Source organism: Chenopodium album, chromosome 13, assembly GCF_948465745.1.
Source record: "Chenopodium album chromosome 13, dcCheAlbu1.1, whole genome shotgun sequence".
Classification (NCBI taxonomy): domain Eukaryota; kingdom Viridiplantae; phylum Streptophyta; class Magnoliopsida; order Caryophyllales; family Amaranthaceae; genus Chenopodium; species Chenopodium album.
Window position 1 is genome coordinate 22,526,053 of NC_137846.1, and position 20,807 is coordinate 22,546,859.

Here is a 20,807-nt window from a genome sequence, read left to right on the forward strand (position 1 = left end):
CCCAGGCGAACGGCCGGCCTCATGAGGGGAGTCGGATGAAGCCGAGTATGGATCCAGAATTGAAATAAAGGAAAAAATACAAGAAAAGAAAGAAGTGTAGAGGCCTACCTGTGTACGTTCTGAAAACTTTGAAAGTGTTCTTGGTGTTGTTGAAGATTGACCGGAAAACTCAAAAAATGCCCGGACAACTCAAACTCACGGCGGCGCTCTTGAAGATTAAAAGGAAAATCACTTTCTCACCGCCTAAACATTCAAACGGTAATTTTTTGAGAAATTACTCGAAGAGAGGGACAGAATGACGTTAGGGTTCTGTTAACTTGTGAAAAAATCAGACGGGCAATTGACGGCACGTCAAAGTGAGTTGAAGTGAGTTAAGTCACAAATTCAAGAGATTTACACCTTCAATACTTAGTCTCCAGAACTTAAAAATATCTAAGAGGAAAATGCGTCCGCCCAGTTCCCAAACGTTTAGTCCAAAGGGGAAAGTTCAGACGTACGCAGCATGATGAAAGAACCATAGAGTACGCCTGAAATCAAGGAAGCCCAATCCATTTCAAAAATATGTGGACGCTCTGGGTAGTTAGGAGATAAGCTCCTCCTAGAGTATCAGAACGTCCAGACCAAAATAGGAGGACGTCTAGTCCCACTGCTGAGGCCGCTCTGGGTGGCTAGGAGATAAGCTCCTCCCAGAGTACGAGAGCGTCCAGACTAAAAAGCAAGGATGTTCATTTTAAATGTTGTGGACGCCCTGGGTAGTTAGGAGATAAGCTCCTCTCAGAGTATGAGGACGTCCAGTCCAAAATATGCGGACGTCCCGATGAGCTAGGAGATAAGCTCCTCCCAGAGCATGAAGACGTCCAGTCCAAAGTATGTGGACGTCCAAATGAACCAGGGGTTAAGTCTCTCTCAGAGTACGAGAACGTCCAGTACAAAGTATGGACGTCCAAATGAGCAAGAAGACAAGCTCACTCCAGACTACGAGGACGTCCAGAGCAAAATATACGGACGTCCAGGTAGCAAAGAGAGCTTTGAGTCCAAAGTATATGGACGTCCAGGGCAGATGGGAGGTAAACCCAACCCAGAGTACCAGGACGTCCAGAATGCAAGATCAGAGGAGGCGGCCAGTAAGTGTACGAGCCACCCCCTCTGAGGGGAAAATGTTTAGGGTAAAAATACCCCAGGTACGTGGCCCAATCTCATAGTGACACGTGGCCCAATAAGAAGGCGACACGTGGCCCTATGAGAGTGTGACACGTGTCCGCCTGACAGGGTGACACATGTCAGCTATCTCTACATACACAATACAACATCAGAAAGAGAAAAAGGCCATGATTACATCAGGCCCAAATCCCGAGAAACTCTTGAAAGCCGTAAAACGGCGCCCCCCATGACACGTGGCGACCCCTGATTGTGCAGCCAATCACGTCACGACATTCTAGGGTACAAACCCTAGAGGGGCACATATTCCCACCCCTATAAATACCCCAATCATTTATGATGGGAGGGGTGGATTGGGACATAACACAAACATAGAGCATTACAGAGCTCCAACTTCTCTCTACTTTCTCTCTCTAGCTTTTCCGATTTCCGATCACTAACTTGATCGTCGGAGGCGAATATTCCGATAACCGGAATTTTCGTTGTTTTGCAGGTGTCCGAGTCTCATTGTCAGTAGAGCGTGACCAGTATCCGAGGAGATCACAAAAAACCCCGAAACAAGTACTATATCAGCCAACAAAAGATACATATAAGCCAATAGAAGGAACATATCAGCCAACAAATGAAGCGTATCAACCAACAAATGAAGTGTATCAACCAACAAAATAAACATATCAGCTAACAAAATGAAACATATTAGCCAACAATTAAAATATACATATCAAAAAAATATATCACCCAACTAAAGAAACATATAAGACAAATTATGTCTGATATCAGCCAATAAAATACACACACACACACACACACACACACACACACACACACACATATATATATATATATATATATATATATATATATATATATATATATATATATATATATATATATATATCAGCCAACAAAAAAAATATATATTAGCCAACCCAAAAATCATATCAGCCAACAAATGAAATATATCAGCCAACAAATGAAATATATCAACCAACACATGAAACATATAAGCCAACGAGTAAAATATATCAACCAAACCCCCCACACCAAACAGTTCGTGCGTCCGTACGCACTCAATACCTTATCTTAATTTAATTTATTGTTCTCGTTAAATCTTAAATCTTAATCTTATACATAATTGGCTACCTAGTAAAGAAAGATAAAGTAGGCCAATGTTATAAGGCATATTCAATCATATATATTATACAATGAGTCAAAGTGTCGGACATCGTTGATAACTAATATAGCATCTCCATTAAAGTATTTTGCATGTGCTCACATTTCTGCTTAAAAAAAAATTAGGTAGTGGACTAAATTAATTTAATAAAACCTAATTATGTAAACTTAGCAAGCAAAACTCAATTATATATCATCGGAAAAACTACACAATGATAACGGATAACCTGATCGAATTCAAAGATAATTAGGGGCAATTATATTTACAATATATTAAAGCTTTAATATCATATCATAATTCAAGAAAGAGAAAAGGAATATAGAAGTAACCTTTTTAACCAAAGAAAAAGCAGCGTGGAAGTAGAGTTATACGTCGTCATATGAATTCTTTTGTTTTCCAAGTGCTAATATTCCTTATTCGCTTAATTGATTAGAATTGGTGTTGATAACGTATTGTGAAATAGAGAGAAAATATGAGATTGGGAGATAAAAGTGGGCATGGGCCGTGCCGGCACGTGGGCGGCACGAGCCCGCCAACGGTATGGCCCAGCACGGCCCACACCGGCACGGTGGCCCAGGTGTGGGCCGTGCCATGAACAAACTTTGTTAAAATAGGCAAGGGCACGGCACGAGCACGGTCAGTCGGTCCGTGGCATGGTCCCGCCGGCACGCCACCACGGTATATATATTAAAAAAAAAAAAAGCTGGTGCGGCCCGCTGCCCGGCACGGTACGGTCCGCCAAGCACATGGGCTGTGCCATGCCGTGGGCTAGGGTGTGCCAAAAATTGGCACGGCACGGCTCGCCAGGAATCAGGCAAGGCACGGCCCGGCACTAGCCACCCCTAGGCACAGCCCGGCACGGCATGATGCCCACCTTTTTAGGGAGAGAATAGAGATTGTAGACACCCATTTGTGTCTCCCCAAAACCAAACCCAATGATGAATGCCTTTCGCGTCGAACCATAATCGAATGAGGTGAAAGTGTGAAAAGTCTTGTGTTGCGGTTAATTTTATTTAAAAATCCTTCTTTCTGTTTTCGAAAACCCACTCTATTTTATGAAAACGTCCAATCCAGTTTAGTTTGGTCCATGATAAGGGTCCAATAATGGTGTAGTTGGATGGGGTTTGAAAAGACCTTTCCAACAATATATTATAAGCCCAATTCCGATGAATAATGACGAAGTTATGGCCAAAATACTAAACTGGGCCCAAACCGGATTTTACCTACGACCCGATGATCATGAGGAGGGTCCAAAGGTTTAATCCTGTTCCTAAACTAATTAGGATTGATTAGAATCTTCTATAAGTTTCTAAAATATCTTAATTATCCTTTTTTGAAAAGATAAGATCATGGAATTTGATTTAAATATAAACTTTCCTTTTTTAAAACTTTCCTAATTCTATTCGGATTTAAAGATGTTCAAAGATAGTCAGATATTATTTTCGTGCCTCATATATTTTATCCAAATTTTATATGGTTGGATAGATCTTGAAATTATCTTTCCAATGATATATTATAATAATAAATCCGAGCTATAACGAAAAAGATATTAAAGATATACGAAACTCTATCCAAAACTAAAACCGTCCTACTATTTCGGCCATATCTTTTTATCTACAAAATATTTTAATCTGATTCTAATTGCATTAGAAAGTAGACTTCAAGAGCTTTCCAACGACATATTATATGACTTATTTGGACTTCTAGATCAAAAGATATGATAAAAACAAAATCCGCAAAAACTGTCTCTGTCGCCAAACGACAGGCTTGTCGCCTCGCGACAGACTCTGTCGCCTGGCGACAGGATAAATTTCTGGCGACAAGGTCGGTTTGTTAGCGATAGAGTGGAGTTTTATTCCTTATCAAATTCTATGATTTTCCGTACTATTTTTCCTTATAAATAGGGTCCTCGACCCCCGTTTTCATTCATCAATTCATCAACTCTCATCATCAACTTTTATCAACTCTAATCAACTCTCATCATCAATTCTCTCTATCAACTCTCATTAAGAATTACTTAATTCTTTCTTTTTCTCTCTCTCTTTCTAAACCAACCTTTTTACAAACACAATTCCGCATTCACAAGATCTTGAAACACCTAGGCAAGTTCGAAGTTGCCTTCGCCCTAGACGTGAAAGTTTTGATATTTTCTGAGGGTTTGGTCCAAAACTAGTCAAAACTTTATTTAACTTGATTTCAATTTAATTCTTTAATTGTTCTTTATTGATTTTCATTGAAGTTTACTAACTTGTGTATTTTGTTATTAGAAAGAGGTACGAGGCTTCAAAGTATGTAATCTTATTACTCTCTTTCAATGTAGAAAGCATGTTTAGATTTGTTTATTATTGATTAATTCCTAGTATCATGTTAGAATGTTTTTATGTTTTCTAGTATCATGTTTAGGGTGCCTTTATTATATCATGTTAGCATGTTAGTACCATGTTAGGTTTAAAGCTTCGATCTTTATTGCTTAGTGACATGCTAGGATTTGTTATTAATCTTGTTAGTATCATGCCTAGGATCTTGTTATTATTATTAAGCTTTATTATGCCTTATCATGCTATTATCATCATTATTGTTATTGATTTATTATTATGTTGCTTGATTATATTTTATTGTTATTGCTTGATCACACCTTTTATGATTGTTAAAGGGAATTTGTACTTGAAATCACGCTTAATAAGATAATTATTAATTTGGTTTAGGCTAATATGATTTTAATTCAAGTGATCGCCAATAATAGATTTATTTGTGCATTAATATTCAACCAACATGGATAAACAGGGTAGGTTTAATATAATGTTTGTATGTTATTCGAAAAGCGCACATGAATACGAGCAGAACAAAGTAGAGGCCTATTTTATAGGGCGGGTCCTTTCTTTTGTAGATTGGATTCGTACCTTCATCCCCGAACCCTGTTTGGTTCAAGACCTTATGGAGTTGATGGTCCTTTTGGATTGTCTTTTGGGTTTACAAGTTCCTAAAACTTGTTAACGACTCTTTTTGCTCTTTTTCTTTCCCTTTGGAACGCCACCGTACTTTAGTGTATGATCACAGTGGGGTTCAAGTTTGGGGTTATCATAATGCTTGAAATATTCCCTACAGAGATGTATCTATTATTTCGAGGCATGATGGATCGCTACCCGGTATGGACACGTATGTCCAATACCAGGGGCAAAACAGTCATTTCCTCATTAAGAATTCACAGTAAGGCCCTGTTTAGTTCGCCTTATATTTGCTTATCTGAACTTATTTGGTCTGGTCTGATCTTATTTGAATGTCAAATTTAACCAAATTTTGACCTTAAATATACGATAATCTATACGGAAAAAATATATCAAGTGGGGTCTTGTTAGATTCGTAATAATGTGTACTTTATTAATATGTGATTTTTAGAATTTTTTTTCATTACGAAATTAAAGATATTTAGCGATAAAAAACTGCACATAAAACGATGATCTGATCTGAACTTATTTTTTCTGATCTGATCCGATCTGAACTTATTTTTTCTGAAATAAATAAAAATAAGGTGAACTAAACAAAGCCTAACTCAGGTGTAGTTACTATCTGTAAAATACGTTCTCTCTCCTCTCACTAGAAGTTACAGCGCTGTAAAAAAGAGCTCTCTTTTTCTCTCTCTACAAATTCTCACCGGAAAACTCATCGGAAAACCTCGCGAAAACCCAGCGAAAGAGGGCCTGAAAATCGTGGAAATTGGTCGAGAGTGTGTCCTTGTCAAAGACTCTTCTTAGTTCGAGATTGTTAGGAGTCGAAGTGTATTGTTTCCGATTAGTCGAGAGTGTGTACTGGTTAAGGTGTAAGATCCGTTTTGAACAAAATTCTTAGGTGTTGAAGCCTTGAAGGTGTTCAACGAAGCAATTGTTGTTCCATATCAGGTAAACCAAGTTTTTTTTTATTTATATACAAAAATTCAATAACGAATCTAGGGTTTTGTTTAATAAGGGTTTTTTTGTAGCAGGTGGTAGAAGGGGTGGGAGGGGTGGCCGAAAAGGTGGAAGAAGAAGTGGACGTGCGTGAGGTGGTGTAGTCGAAAAGGTAAGTGCGGTGAATAAATTTTGTGAATCTGATTTTGGGCTATGGCAAATTAATTGTGTAAGTTTTCCATTGAAATCGAATTGTGTTTTTTATAAGTGGTCTACTTTGCAGTTTTATGTAGTTATTACAATAGGATTTGACGGAATTTGTCACTAGGATTTGCTTGATGGAATTTTTCACAAGCCTAGGAAGCTGATAATTTTTCATTAATTCATTAATAAGTACTTCGTAATAACTATTCATTAACAACTTAAAGTCATATTTTGTTCTCTTAAGCTGAATACATTCTAATACAAGTTATTAAAATGGCTAATAAATTGTACATTGTACTTAAGCTTAATTTGATGATAACAAAACTAAGTAAAATTGGATATTTATTTAAAGCTAAAAACCTGTTGTGTCATTGTTAAGTTGATCAATTAACTTTGAGTATCCAAAATTGCACAATCTAAATTCATGGTGACATCCTAAGTTGGTGGCCTGGTATCCTTTCTATGTTGTGGATATCCTAACTAACTACATACTAAGTTTCGGATATCCTAACTAAGTTGGTGATATCCTAAATTGATCAATCTAAATTGCTAAAATGGTCCATCTAAATTGCTGGACATCCTAATTATGTTGTGTATTGGCATAGTGGCTGGCATCCTAATTGCTGATATGTCTCTGATTTTAACTAAGCTGGTGACATCCTAAGTTTTTTAAAGTTTGCTCATGCATGTTTGATTTAGTGAACATTGTTGTGCATTTGTCCAACTTAAAATTCAAACTGTATTCTTCTGTATGTGTAAGAGTGTTGGAATTTTTGCTTAATAGTGGCAACAATACATGTTGTCATTATGTCCTCATCATATGACATACTATCGATCTTAGACAATGATTTGCAGCAATAATTTGCAATGTAGTGAAGTGGTGAATTGATTTTAATTATTTTGTGCTTTGAAATTCAAGGAACAAGGAGTGTTTTGAGACTAATGTTGGGGTTAGTGTTGCTACGGTAAAGATCAACGTGGATGCTCATGTGTTTGGGTAATGGGGTTTTCTTAGGTGTTGTGATTAGTCTTCTGAGATGGCTGAAGTTGTTGTGATGTCTATGGAGTTCACCTTGCTAGCAGGTGGGGCTTTGTGGATGTTAAATTGGAGTGTGATGTTGCAAATTTTGTAAGAGCAATTCAAGGCAAACAGGATAGGGCTGCTCCATCTTTTCTGTTCATATTTGTGATTTGTAAAACTAGTAGTATGTTTAACTCTTAAGTGTAAGCGGGGGGTAATGTATTTGCTCATTGCGTTGCTCGGTGGGAAACCAGGCCACTTATAATGTGGAACGCATTTATATGAACTATTTTCCCAAAGTCTCTTATCTTTGGCAAAAATACACTTAATATAATAATATCCCGCTTGTTTGTTTCAAAAAAAAAAAAAAAAAAAAAAAAGTAGATGGTAATGTTGAATTTTTTTTTTTTTTCTTTATTATACTTCCTCCTTTGTTTGGGTGTTAAGATCAAGAATTTCCAATCCTTTTTTTTAAAAAAAGTATCTAATCTAATGTTAGCTTATTTTTGTGATCTTAAAGTCCTGGAATGTTGGTGAACTAAACAATTAAACATGGCTTAACACTTTTAATACTATTCCTTTATTTTTATTGTTCTTAATTCTATAAACAATTAATGTTACAATTATTTTTCTTTCTTCATGTTACTCTCTAAATAATTTGGAGGGTTGCCCAATTCCTAATCGTGATACTCCCTTTATTTATCCTTTGGCTAGCACATAATTTAAGGAAATAAAGTAAGTGGGGTAGTCGAAATAATTAGAATAATAAAAGAAACATAATAGGTTTAATAATTTATTGAAAAATAATGGATGTGAGAAGAAAAAAAAAAAAAACTACTAACAAAATAGTAGTAGTGGGTTTAGGTCCTGTTTTGCTCACTTGATTTTCACTTATTTCAGGTCTAATCAGTTCACTCTTTTGAAGTTAATATAGGGTTAGGAAAAATAAGTTCAATTCAGATAATTAGTACGATTTATCAAAAATATATAATAAAGAACAAAGTGAATAGAAAAAAAAAACAAAAAAAAAAATTATGAAATTTAAGTAGAACAAAAAAATAGAGAGAGTATACTATTATTAAGCATTTTAATACTGCTATTCTGCTTTAACATACTATAATTTGAGACACGCTTTATATGTTATCTTTCAGATGATACGGAACGAACTATAGTTTAGAATTTAATTGTATAAATGTGGAATATTCTACATGTTTTTACCAAGTTATTGAAATTACGTGGAATATCCTCTGAATTAAGTTTGACAAAAAAAAGAGATTTTCATCAATATTGGTGAAATAAAAATAAATTTACATTATGCATTGGTTTTAAAACAAACTACTAGTGTGTAATTTGCGCCGAGTTGCTACTTTAAAATATAATATTAGTTAAAAAATAAGATTTATAGAGAACTACTCTTCATTGTCTTGGAATTGTTGAGCTTATTTTTCTTTACTCATTTTTTCCAAGCTATATATATATATATATATATATATATATATATATATATATATATATATATATATATATATATATATATATATATATATATACATTTTATTGCTTACACACATATAAGAACTCAATCTTATTAGTTTTGATCTAACCATCTAATATGATTCTTTAGTTTTGGCATTTCTGTAATTTTGAGGATTTCATATTTAGAATATAGGAAAAAATTTAGAACATAAGCAACAGAAAAAAAATTTAGAACATAAGAAAAATAATTTAGAACATAAGTTGAAAAAATAATTTATAGTTGAAAAAATTAATTTATAGCATAGGAAATAAATTTTTAACATAAGCTGAAAAAATAATTTAGAATATAGGAAAAAATTTAGAATATAATCTGAAAAAATAATTTGGAACATAGGAACAAATTTAGAACATAAGCTAAAAAAAATTTAGAACATAGAAAATAATTTGGAACATAAGTAGAAAAAAGTTAGAATATAGGAAATTTTTTTAAATATAAGCTGAAAAAATAATTTAGAACATAGGAACAAATTTTGAACATAAGCTAAAAAGAAAATTAGAACATATGAAATAATTTGGAATATAAGTAGAAAAAATTTAGAATATAGGAAAACCTTTAGAACATAAGCAGAAAAAAAAAATTTAAAACATAGGAAAAAGTTTAGAACATAAGGTGTTCTTACATAAGAAAGGGTGAATAATAGGAACTAGGAACTAAACATGTGAGAACCAAGGTGAATAATAGGAACTAGGAACTAATCTTAGCCTTTAATCACGCTACATTCGACGACTCACATCTCACCCGCATTCATTAATGGCATTCTCGTAATTTCGCGAATTTTTAAACTTTTTTCCATTTTTTTACTTTTAAGGCAATTTCATTTACTTTATGACTGATTTCATTTACTTTTACTAATTTTTCATTTATTTTTGGGAAATAAAACTGGAAGTCACTTTGTAAAGTTGAAATATTACGAAAATGCCATTAATGATATGGAAAGCATGTTGGCCGTCTGATTAACATGATCTAAGGGCCTAGATTAGTTCATAGTTCTTATTATAGCCTTAGTTCTCATTATAACTCATATATATATATATATATATATATATATATATATATATATATATATATATATATATATATATATATATATAAAGCGTGTCTCAAATTACAGTATGTTAAAGCAGAATAGCAGTATTAAAATGCTCTCTATATATAAGTAAGCAAAAAAATATAAAAAATATTTATTTATTTATGTGTATACAGAGAACATAGATTATAATATTGGCTATAAGATATTAAGATGGTAAGAAATATGATATTATATCCTAGGTTGCACAATTCAAGCGCGGATGACACGGATACGGTACGAAGAATACGGAAAAATGTCCATTTCAAAATAAGGGACACATTTACGGGATGTTAAAACTCATAAAATATATTTTAAAAAATGAATTTGGCCATATATTTGTTCTTCCGTCCTCTCATTAGATTATACTGTATCATATTAACAATAAGCTATATATGAATGCGCCCATATTTTTTAAAATTATCTTATTTGTTTACTTTACTTAAATTTTCTCATTAAAAAAAATAGTCAAACAACCCATATCATAGTAGGATATGGTCCGAGACGAATCGTCATATATCCCACGAGTGTCAGTGTCTGACACAGACACGATTATGTATCCTAGATTACATCCATGAGGTTCATTGTTCGAAAACTTGTGGGATATACCAACAATTGGAGACAATTACTTTTATTTTGCATTTTAATACTGTAATTTGACATAGTATACTGTTAAATTATATTTCAATACAACTATTCTGCATTAACATACTATAATTTGGGAAAATGATTATGACACACCTTAAATTGATTTTGGCACACCCTATGTGAGAGCATGGAAGTGTATCAATATCAATTAATGGTGTGTCAAAATCAATTTCCTATAATTTGAGGCATGCGTTCTATTTACCTGATTTTTACTTATCTGAACTGATTTTAGTTATAAATTAAACTTGGGTAGCCAACTTATCTAAACTTATTTTTCTTGAACGTATCTTATTTGAACTTATTAACCCTAATCTGAACTTATTAATCATAAAATAAGTGAAAATAGGGTAAACAGAACAAGGACATACTCTTTATTTATTATTATTATTTAACAATCGTGCAAAAAAGAATCTCCTATCATATAGCGCTAGTAGCATTTTAAAAATTCACTAGGTTGATTTATCATACAGTAGTATTGAGCTATATATAGTAGTTTCTTCGTTTTTTTTTTCATCTTCTCATTTGAAATCTTAACAACTACGGTAATTTTGCAGTTTTATACTGTTATTTGAAATATATCTATGTTTATTTTGCATTTTGATTCCTTTATTTGATAATGATACTTTGCATTTTTTTTGTTTGAAGGAAGCATTTTAACAACGTTATTTCTGATAATAATGTTAAGTAAACTGTTATCATACATTTAAATACTGTTATCATGCATTTAAATACTGTTACTTTGCATTAACAATTGTAATTTCAGATAAAGTATTATTTATAATACACATAATAGAGTGGATATTAACACATTCCTGCCCAAACCTTTCTTTTACAAAATCAAACAAAATTTCTTGTAATAGTACACGCCAGCAAGATTTCACAAAATCTGGTATATTTGCTACAAGTTCTGAAGGATATACAACTCTTACGGACCCTACAACAAAAAAAGACCGAAGCAAAATTCACCAAGAACGAAGCTTTCTTGTTCTACAGGTTTGGGATGGGACTTTTAGACCATCGAAATCGAAGGATTGCCTCTTATTTGCTAAGGTTGGCAGCATCCATAAAGTTGACCGAAGCCGAGTTCACCGGGTACATCAAGTTGCTGCTATAACTTCTTCTAGTCTTACTTCTTTTTCCATTCTGTAATTGTTTAGCGGTTTTAGCACATGTCGTAAAAAAGAATAAAGAAGATTTCAAGTTAACTAAATACAACAAATTCATGATCTACAATATCAATTTAACACACTGAAATCATCAAATAGTGACCAACACTACAAACTTCATCAAAGATAAGTCATCAAATTCTCAGACCTCTCTTTCCTTCCTCTACCTTATCTGATGGTTCCCTAACTCAGCTGCACACATTCAATCTGGAATTGGAAACAAAATACATAAGACAAGAAACAAAATACGAGGAAGGAAAAGCCAATTATAAATATCAGAGCCACGACGTAGTTATGGTTCCCTAACTCAGCTTCACACATTCAATCTGGAATTGGAAACAAAATACATAAGACAAGAAACAAAATAGGACAAAATATGAGGAAGAAAAAGCCAATTATAAATATCAGAGCCACGACGTAGTTATGGTTCCCTAACTCAGCTTCACACATTGATTCAACCTGGAATTAGAAACAAAATATGAGGAAGAAAAGCCAATTATAAATATCAGAGTCACAACGGAGTTATGTTAATATTGTCTATGATGCCATTGAGGTTTCATGCAGGCTAATTTTATATAAGGATTATTTAAAGAATAGTTTTGGCAAGCAAACTGCTCTAGTAGCTTGCAGACAACAGGTTGTAAAGGGACGACAAATTACTTATTTAACAAGTTTGGTCACAACAAAATCAATTCACCCTAATTACAAAACATTCATATAAACATTAATCCATTGGCCACAACAAACTAATTAACTAACAACTTTGTGGACAACGAATTCACTTGACAACTTAATGAAATTTACAAACACTAACCAAATCTAACCAAACAAGCTTCACTTATAACTCATATTAACAAAATCTAAACACAAAATTCAGTAGTCAAAGCTATTCATTTAGGAACATATATTTAGTGACATTAATTTATTCATTTACTTCCTTATATTTAACAAAAATCATAACACCAACATATACTTACTGAAACCTTATATCAATTACTTACACAAACCTTAACTCTTTAAATCTCTACTTTACTCAAACCTTTAATCAGTAAAGCTGTCAAACACTTGATTCCTACTCAAATCTTAAGCCCAATTACAAACATCCAATTATACTTACATACGCCATTGTATACTTAAATCCAACAGAAACAGAATTTATATACTTGTTTAAAGCTAAATTCCTTTTATAATAACAACAACAATCATATAAATAATCAATAACTAATAAACACACTTAATTCATACATACCTCAGCTTCTTCCTCCATTACTTCAAATTCATGGCCGAACTGGTCTACTCCACAGTTTTCAGAGGAACCTTCACCTACTTCCATTTAAAATTTTTCCTGTAAAACACAAAGAATGAACAGATTACTTCTTTAGTTTCCAATATTAACGAAATAACCACCATTCAAGAAGCTGTTTACTCGATTGTGGGGGATCTGCGGATTTCGCCGGAAAATTGAAGCCAAATCCGCCAGAAAAACCGAAAGGTAAAGCAACTTCTCTCTCCTACCATCGGCGCCGGAAGTGAAGAGGACCAAAGAAGAGGAAAATAAATTCTCTCTCCTACGTCCTTTTTTTTTTACCCAATCCTTTTTCCATTTACCTCCCTTAATTTATTTTGCCTTTATTTTATTTGCAAATATTAATTTTTAATTCAGGTATTGGACAAGGGGGGCCAACACCTGGTAACGGACTATACTTCCTCCTATTATTTCATAGATCTTGCTAACAAGCATTCTGGGGCGTCAGATAACGAGTAATTATATTGGTTGAAATGATACTAAGTTAGGAATGCATGACAAAATCACGAGTCGTTCGGTGTAATTAATGTTAATTTTACTCTAATATTTGCAGTTTAATTCTCTTATCTAACGTTTCAGGGCGCTCATTAGCTTTTCCTTATTTTATATATTAAATATATATCTCGACTCTGGTAGATGAAATGACAAAGCTACCCTTATTTAAATAAAATGACAAAACTACCCATAATTTACAAATTCATAAACTGCGTGTTCCTCGTATCTTCCTCTTTGGATCATTTCCACGTTTACGCTTAGTCGCTTCATCCCTCCTCTTTCTCCTCCATTGAAGCGTACTCTGAGATCGCCATTAAAGCGTACTCTGAGGTCTCCATTGAAGCGGCTTGTGAGCTTTATCTGCTCCATTGAAGCAGTTTTCGAGGTAAGATGTTTTTTTTTTAAAATCATCGAACATCAATTTCGCATTCTAGGGTTTATCATCAATTTAATTAAGTGCACACAATTTAGGGTTTTCCTAAGGTGGATTATTAAACTATTGATTAATGTCTAAAGTTATGAACAAATTAAACCTGGGATTTTGTTGCTAGAATGTTTCTATTCATTTTTTTTTTTGCCAGAAGAAGTTATCGTTATTGTCGAACCAACTTTGATAATTCAGTCAATTTTTGTTGCTAATTGAAATCTATCATGTTGATTATTGTTTTTGTAGTATTCTATGACATAATTTTTGCAAATTTCAGTTTGATGTGTTGAATTAAATGATCATTTTTTTATCTATATGATAGGTTGCCCCAGATATCCTGAATCTAGATACTTTTTGTGTATGTGTAGAATTAGTTGAGATTGTATTTCGAAGATGAATCAGAAAGGATTGATTTACAGCTTTGTAGCGAAGGGAACGGTGGTTCTAGCCGAACACACTTCGTATTCTGGGAACTTTAGCACCATAGCTGTCCAATGTTTGCAGAAATTGCCTTCAACCGGCAACAAGTACACTTACACGTGTGATGGCCATACATTCAACTTTCTCATTGACAATGAATTTGGTAATATTGCCTGAAGTGTGTTTGTGTTTTTTTTGTTTGATATATCCTTGGAGAAAGTTAATTGGAATGTGTTGAATGTGTTTTAGTGTTTCTTGTGGTTGCCGATGAGGGTGCTGGAAGGAGTCTTCCTTTTGTTTTCCTGGAGCGGGTGAAGGATGATTTCAAACAGAAGTATGCTGGAAGTATTAAAACTGGTGATGCTCACCCCCTTGCTGATGAAAATGATTCTGATGATGATTTGTTTGAAGATCGATTCAGTATTGCTTACAACCTTGACCGGGAATTCGGGTGTGTATAGACTTATCATTTTTGTATTATTGTTTCTTGGCTTCATTTAGTTCATTTTTAATGCATGGTAGTGGCTCTTTGTAACCATTATTTCCTTTGTATGCAGGCCTAGGCTTAAGGAGCACATGCAATATTGCATGAACCATCCTGAGGAAATGAGTAGGCTTTCCAAGGTGAAGGCTCAAATTTCAGAGGTCAAAGGAATAATGATGGATAATATTGAGAAGGTAGATACTTTACACTTTGATTACATCATGGCTTTTTTTTTTTTTTTTTTTTTTTTTTTTTTTTTTTTTTTTTTCCCTCTACCCTTTTAAAATAATTAATTGAATGCATTTGAAGTCGAAAAATATGGTACTACCCTTCTATGAATAAGTAGTTTCATGGTCTCTAACTTAGGATTGCTAGTTTTTCCGTAGATATTTAGAATAAGCGTATTACCCAGGTTGCTAATGAGCTACTTAACATAGGATAAGGGGGCTTACAAAATCTAACAATTTTGAGTGATGTTAATTACAATTGATCCATTAAAAAGTGCTCTACTTACATTGTATGATATGACTACAATATGGGAAAATTCTATTCCCAATCCATTCCCAAAAATGTTGCTCCCATTTAAAACGTCATGTTTTCTCTCTCTATCCTTCCTTGAATCCCAAAATCCAAATATCCTCTCATAAAAAAGCTTGAAAGAACTCATATACTATATCAATGGAAGAATATTATCCATTAACAGAGAAATTGAATCTTATTCTCAACCAAATATTACTTTAGTGATAAATGGGAATACTAACCCTTCATTAGTTTTCTCTGTTCTTAAAACAGATAATTGTAAACCCCAAAAATTCTCTTTTATTCTTCACCCAACTCGCCATATAGTCTTTGAACCCCTTCAATATATATATATATATATATATATATATATATATATATATATATATATATATATATATATATATATATATATATATATATATATATATATATATATATATATATATATATATTTTTTTTTTTTTTTTTGGTTTGCATCTTCAAGTGCTAAAGCTTCAACTTTGTGACACTAGATTTTTAACAATGGTGATCCCAGTTCTCCGCTTCTTTGCTCTTTTTCCAACAAGCTAGTCACCATCTTCAGGTTTTCTCCAATCACACCAGCTAAACGTCTTACCAGAAAAATTTTCTATGGCTGAATAGCCGAGATATTGAAAATGAGTTACTTGTGTTAGAGACTTAAGGACTCGGAAGAATGGGGAGGAAGTTAGGATTAGTTATTTAAACAATGTATTTGTGACTTCATTGGGCATTAACTTTTACTACTTTATGCCTGATTAATCTTTGCTGTTTTCGGCCTTGATCAAATAATCTTGGACTAGTCTATTTAACTTGGGCTGAGTGGGTTTATTGATTATGTAAGTTGCGATCTCCAAGTTAAGCTGCTTGAGCTCACTATTGTCAAGCTCTAGTTGAGCCCGTACATATTCGGTCTAGGGGCAAACAATATGAATTGACCAAAGTGGAACTAAAATGGGATAAATCAAATCTAGAAGGTGGGCAATTCTAATTGAGTTGAAAACTTAACCTATAACATTATTTAGGAATTGTTAAGATGGTAGCGATTATATAGTATATACCTGGGTTCTAGATTTATTTTTGGTTGGAGCTCAGGCTTGTGGATGTTATTCCATATCTGTCCTGTCCTGAAGTGAAATTATGGTTATGTTGTTAAATTACTTAACTGTCTTGAGAATATATATTAATAGCAAATAGTCTCAGCTCTCCATACTGCTACACATTTTGTAGAATTGTTAAGATGGTAGCGATTATATAGTATATACCTGGGTTCTAGATTTATTTTTGGTTGGAGCTCAGGCTTGTGGATGTTATTCCATATCTGTCCTGTCCTGAAGTGAAATTATGCTTACGTTGTTAAATTACTTAACTGTCTTGAGAATATATATTAATAGCAAATAGTCTCGGCTCTCTATACTGCTACACATTGTGTAGAAAAGAGATACAATAAGGCCCCAAATAGTGTATTAGCATTTAGAACAGGCAAAATACGTGTATGATTACCAAACATCTTCATCAGCCAAGAATCGGTGAAATAGATAGTTTTTATATATGACAAGAACTGAAGAAAGCATATTCTCTTGCAGATTATTTCATCTGCCTAAGCGAAAGATAGTTAAACCCCCCCCCCCCCCCCCCCTCTTCTTTTTTTTTACCAACCTTCTTATGCATGTTCTTTTTTGTTTTTGTTTTTGTTGTGTGTGTGTGTGTGTGTAATCTTCTTGAAAACTGGATGTTTGAATTACATGTTTTTAAGATTTTTCCAAACCATCTTGCTTCTTTACACTTTATTGAATTAATGGATACTCCATCAATTTTTCTTTTAAATGCATCACTTTGATTAGCATATTTGCCAAGACACAACTTCGAACATTATTTTCTTTTATTGCCTATTATTGAAAACTATTAAAAAAAAAAAAAGAAATTCAGTAAATAGACATTTATTAATTATATATAAGGTAAAAAATATAAGTCAAAGTTAGTACTTGAATAGTGCACAAGTTAAAGTGATGCATTTAAAAGAAAACAAAGGGAGTATAATTCTATCCTATGTTATTTTGGCCTTCCATTTCCATTCCCATGTTGGATACTTGACACTCCAACTAGGTTATGGAATCCTTACCCTACACTTTAATGCTCACTTAATCATTTTGAACCAAATTATTGTAGAAGAAAATGTAAAAAAGAAGGAACTCAAGGAAGTGAAAGAAGAATGTGTGCAGTATGTGCGATATGTGCTCACATATTCTTCAAATAAGCATTTCAGTATGATTTCAATCAAGTGATCTTAAAATTTGTTTATGTTGTTGTAAGTTAGGATTTATTCAAAAAGTCCTTTATAAACAGGAATATGTTTCATTTATGCTTGTTAGGGTCATGTCAAATGCTTGGACATGTAGCCACATGACATACATACCTGCTTCTCTTTAACATTGACTCTATCTGCTCATTTCATTAAACTATCACTGCCTCTTAGTGCTATTAAGATTATTCTTTTTCCAGCCCTTGATCCATAGAGTTTCATTTCATGTATGTGCTTAAATTAAAGCATTGGACAAGTATGAATTTCATTTTTTATTTGATTTCAGAAGATACTGAACACTTTTACTTATTCAGATGTTTTACTTGTTTACATTGAACTTTGTTGTAGAATTCTCTGATTCCAAAAAGTTTGTGGTAATTTGAAACCAATATAAAAACCTTTAGGAAGTTTTTTTTTTTGGTTTTTGTTGTAAAAAAATAATCAATTAAAAGATTTGATCCACCTTATTTACTACCGCAGTATATGCCTTGTGCATGATACGTTGCAGTATTACCTATATCAACAATTGAAAGTTTGCCAACTTATACAACAGAGGGACTATAGCGTAGGAAGTTTTTGACATGACATCTTACTGCTTCACCCTTTTCATCTTACGCGAGTTGGAAGAATATTTATCCTTTTATTGACATCAATTGATGTCCTTATTTTTCTGAGGCGCTATAGGTAATTCAGAAGGACAGTTATTACACTGTCAATATTTTATGACCCTATGTGTCTTTTAATGGGTCATTTTGATCTATTGAGTATTTACTTGTTTCAATAGGCATAATAAAATGTATGATGTTGCATATTATTTAACCTCAAGTTCCAATGATCTCTCTTCTAAATGTATAATAGAGCTCGCCTACCTTCAAATTCAAAGGGCAATTATAAGTAAAAATTGCCACACATCTACATGGCACAATATTATTGACCTTTCATCTACAAATTCATTGACAATATGGGTTGTGGTATCTATTTGCTCAATCCATATGGTGAACTGGGACTTCATGCACTTCAGGAATTTCCTAGTTTCTTGACTTACTGGTTCTCTGACTTTTCTCAATGTGTTGATGTGACCTCTATTCTGAAAAAATAGTGTTAGTGTTCTAGGTGATATAAATAATAGAAAGGAAAGGGAGAGTAAAGGAAGAAGAAGCATTTGAGCTCTTTCATTTTCTTTACATGTTGCAAGAATAAGAATTTGTATGTTATCCTTGGCCTTCTTGCTGCTGTTGGATGGTGAAATGGCTGAGTGAATATCTTTGCTTGATCAACATGGTAAATAAGAATTTTGCACACCATGTAGGTGATTCGCATCAACAATTGAAGCTAAGCAGTATTCTACCTACATTTGCAATTTGCCCCATGTAGTGATTCTCCCATTAGAAATTTTTTCAAGGTTCTAGAAGCTAAGCAGTAGCCTACCTAAATTTGCAAAATTGCAGTAGCCTACCTGCTTTCTGCTGTAACTGCTTTTACACGATGACAGGGGAATCATGATTAGATTTTGTTATCTTTTGCTGTCATTGGGCAACATAAAATTATGCAAAAAACTGGAAGTTGATCTCTGTAAATTTAGGAAGAAAATAACCCAAGGAAAAGCAATACAAGTAATTAAATTGTACTGATCACAAAAATGCTACGACTTGCTTATGATTAATGATTTAATAGAGATGTCTTCCATTGTATAATGTTGAGTTTATGAACTGTTTACTGAATACTTTCTGCTCTACCTCGACTACTTTTCTGATTTCCCTCGTCCCAGGACTCCCACTACACATCTTTCTTTCTCTCAGAGGGAGTTGAGTGGCATGGATTATCATTGTTTCCTTGATATTTCATCATTTTATTTCTTTTTGATCCTGTAGGTTCTGGATCGTGGGGAGAAGATTGAACTCCTTGTGGATAAGACCGAAAATCTTCAGTTTCAGGTATGTTTAAGAATTCTTATGATTGTCTTGTTCTTAATTATTTTTGATATAAAACTTCTCTGACCATCTTAATTCTTATGACTGTCTTGATCTTAAATTTTGTTGATGTAAAACTCTCTCTGACCATGTTCTTGTCTGCACAGGCTGATAGCTTCCAGAGGCAGGGCAGGCAGTTGCGGCGGAAGATGTGGTTTCAGAACGTTCAACTGAAATTAATCGTTGGAGGTTCCATTATTGCCTTCATACTCATAGTGTGGGTAGTAGCATGCCGAGGGTTCAAATGTTGATACTTGACTATTTGGGGAGCAAATCAAGACTGGATCCTAAACTCCACAGTTGCAGTCTCGTAGTTACCTTATTTGAATTTTTTTCTCTCCTTGTACAAAACTTAAAAGAAAAATTGACTATAGAAAGGGGTCATGAACTTGTGTATTCTGTAAATGAAGTAATGTGTTGACTGCTGAAATGTATTGTTCTGATGTTTACCGTAAGTTTTTCGTAGACATTACTATCTGAAGTATTTTTTATTTGTAATGTCTATGGTAGCAGAACTTGAATAAATTGACAAAGGAGAAGATGAGCCATTTACTCGTATTATCTATCGTGTGTTATAATTCTTAGCAGCTGTTTGGTTCATTTTAGGAAAAGGAATGGATATAAGAAATAGTAACGAGGGGAAAAAAATGAAGAAAGGGAACTTGTTATTTTGTTTGAAAAATAGGGAATAAAATGTTGGGAAAACAACCTCTTTCTCCTCCCTTTCCCTGCTCCCATGACTATGCAGCTACAACAACGGGGCACTTCTCAACATCCCACACATAATAGATAAACAACATTACCATTTTTCTCATCTCTTACCACCGCTCGATGAGTGAATATGAATTTGAGTACTAATTAAGAAGCCTCCAACATGTCAAACCTTATTTTGGTAAGTTGCTGGTAATGGTGGTGGCTGATCAATAGTTATGGCTGTGTGAAGTTATCGGACAAGTGGTAGTGATGAAGTGGTTGCCAGTGATTACAAAATGAAGTACAAGTGAT

At 33.5% G+C, this 20,807-nt stretch overlaps 1 protein-coding gene and 2 long non-coding RNA genes across 4 annotated transcripts; 2 read left to right on the forward strand and 1 right to left on the reverse strand.

The window, feature by feature from the left end:
• The first annotated feature begins 5,907 nt into the window (after nucleotides 1-5,907).
• Nucleotides 5,908-7,780, forward strand: LOC145576505 (uncharacterized). Its single transcript, XR_014098410.1, has 3 exons — nucleotides 5,908-6,228; nucleotides 6,312-6,388; nucleotides 7,340-7,780. It is a non-coding gene; the product is annotated as an uncharacterized LOC145576505 (long non-coding RNA).
• A 3,674-nt stretch (nucleotides 7,781-11,454) lies between these two features.
• On the reverse strand, nucleotides 11,455-13,454 carry LOC145576506 (uncharacterized). Its single transcript, XR_014098411.1, has 3 exons — nucleotides 13,285-13,454; nucleotides 13,108-13,203; nucleotides 11,455-12,065 (listed from the first exon to the last, which is right to left on the reverse strand). It is a non-coding gene; the product is annotated as an uncharacterized LOC145576506 (long non-coding RNA).
• A 423-nt stretch (nucleotides 13,455-13,877) lies between these two features.
• Nucleotides 13,878-20,363, forward strand: LOC145576507 (vesicle-associated membrane protein 727-like). Of its 2 annotated transcripts, XM_081634256.1 has the most exons (6): nucleotides 13,878-14,044; nucleotides 14,455-14,669; nucleotides 14,756-14,957; nucleotides 15,064-15,184; nucleotides 19,704-19,766; nucleotides 19,910-20,363. In XM_081634256.1, exons 2-6 carry the CDS (start codon nucleotides 14,480-14,482, stop codon nucleotides 20,051-20,053), a joined length of 720 nt encoding a protein of 239 aa, XP_081490382.1. In that variant the 5' UTR covers nucleotides 13,878-14,044; nucleotides 14,455-14,479; the 3' UTR covers nucleotides 20,054-20,363. The 2 variants fall into 2 exon arrangements, with proteins under 2 accessions (XP_081490382.1, XP_081490383.1); XM_081634257.1 differs by lacking the exon at nucleotides 13,878-14,044 and having other exon boundaries at nucleotides 14,442-14,669.
• Nucleotides 20,364-20,807: the final 444 nt, after the last annotated feature.

What these genes read in the sequence shown, in the direction of transcription:
- LOC145576507 (XM_081634256.1), top strand. Translation starts at nt 14,480, where the DNA reads ATGAATCAGAAAGGATTGATTTACAGCTTTGTAGCGAAGGGAACGGTG. An exon ending in AACCTTGACCGGGAATTCGG is followed by an intron (nt 14,958 to 15,063) that starts GTGTGTATAGAC and finishes CTTTGTATGCAG; the next exon opens with GCCTAGGCTTAAGGAGCACA. An exon ending in TGATGGATAATATTGAGAAG is followed by an intron (nt 15,185 to 19,703) that starts GTAGATACTTTA and finishes TTGATCCTGTAG; the next exon opens with GTTCTGGATCGTGGGGAGAA.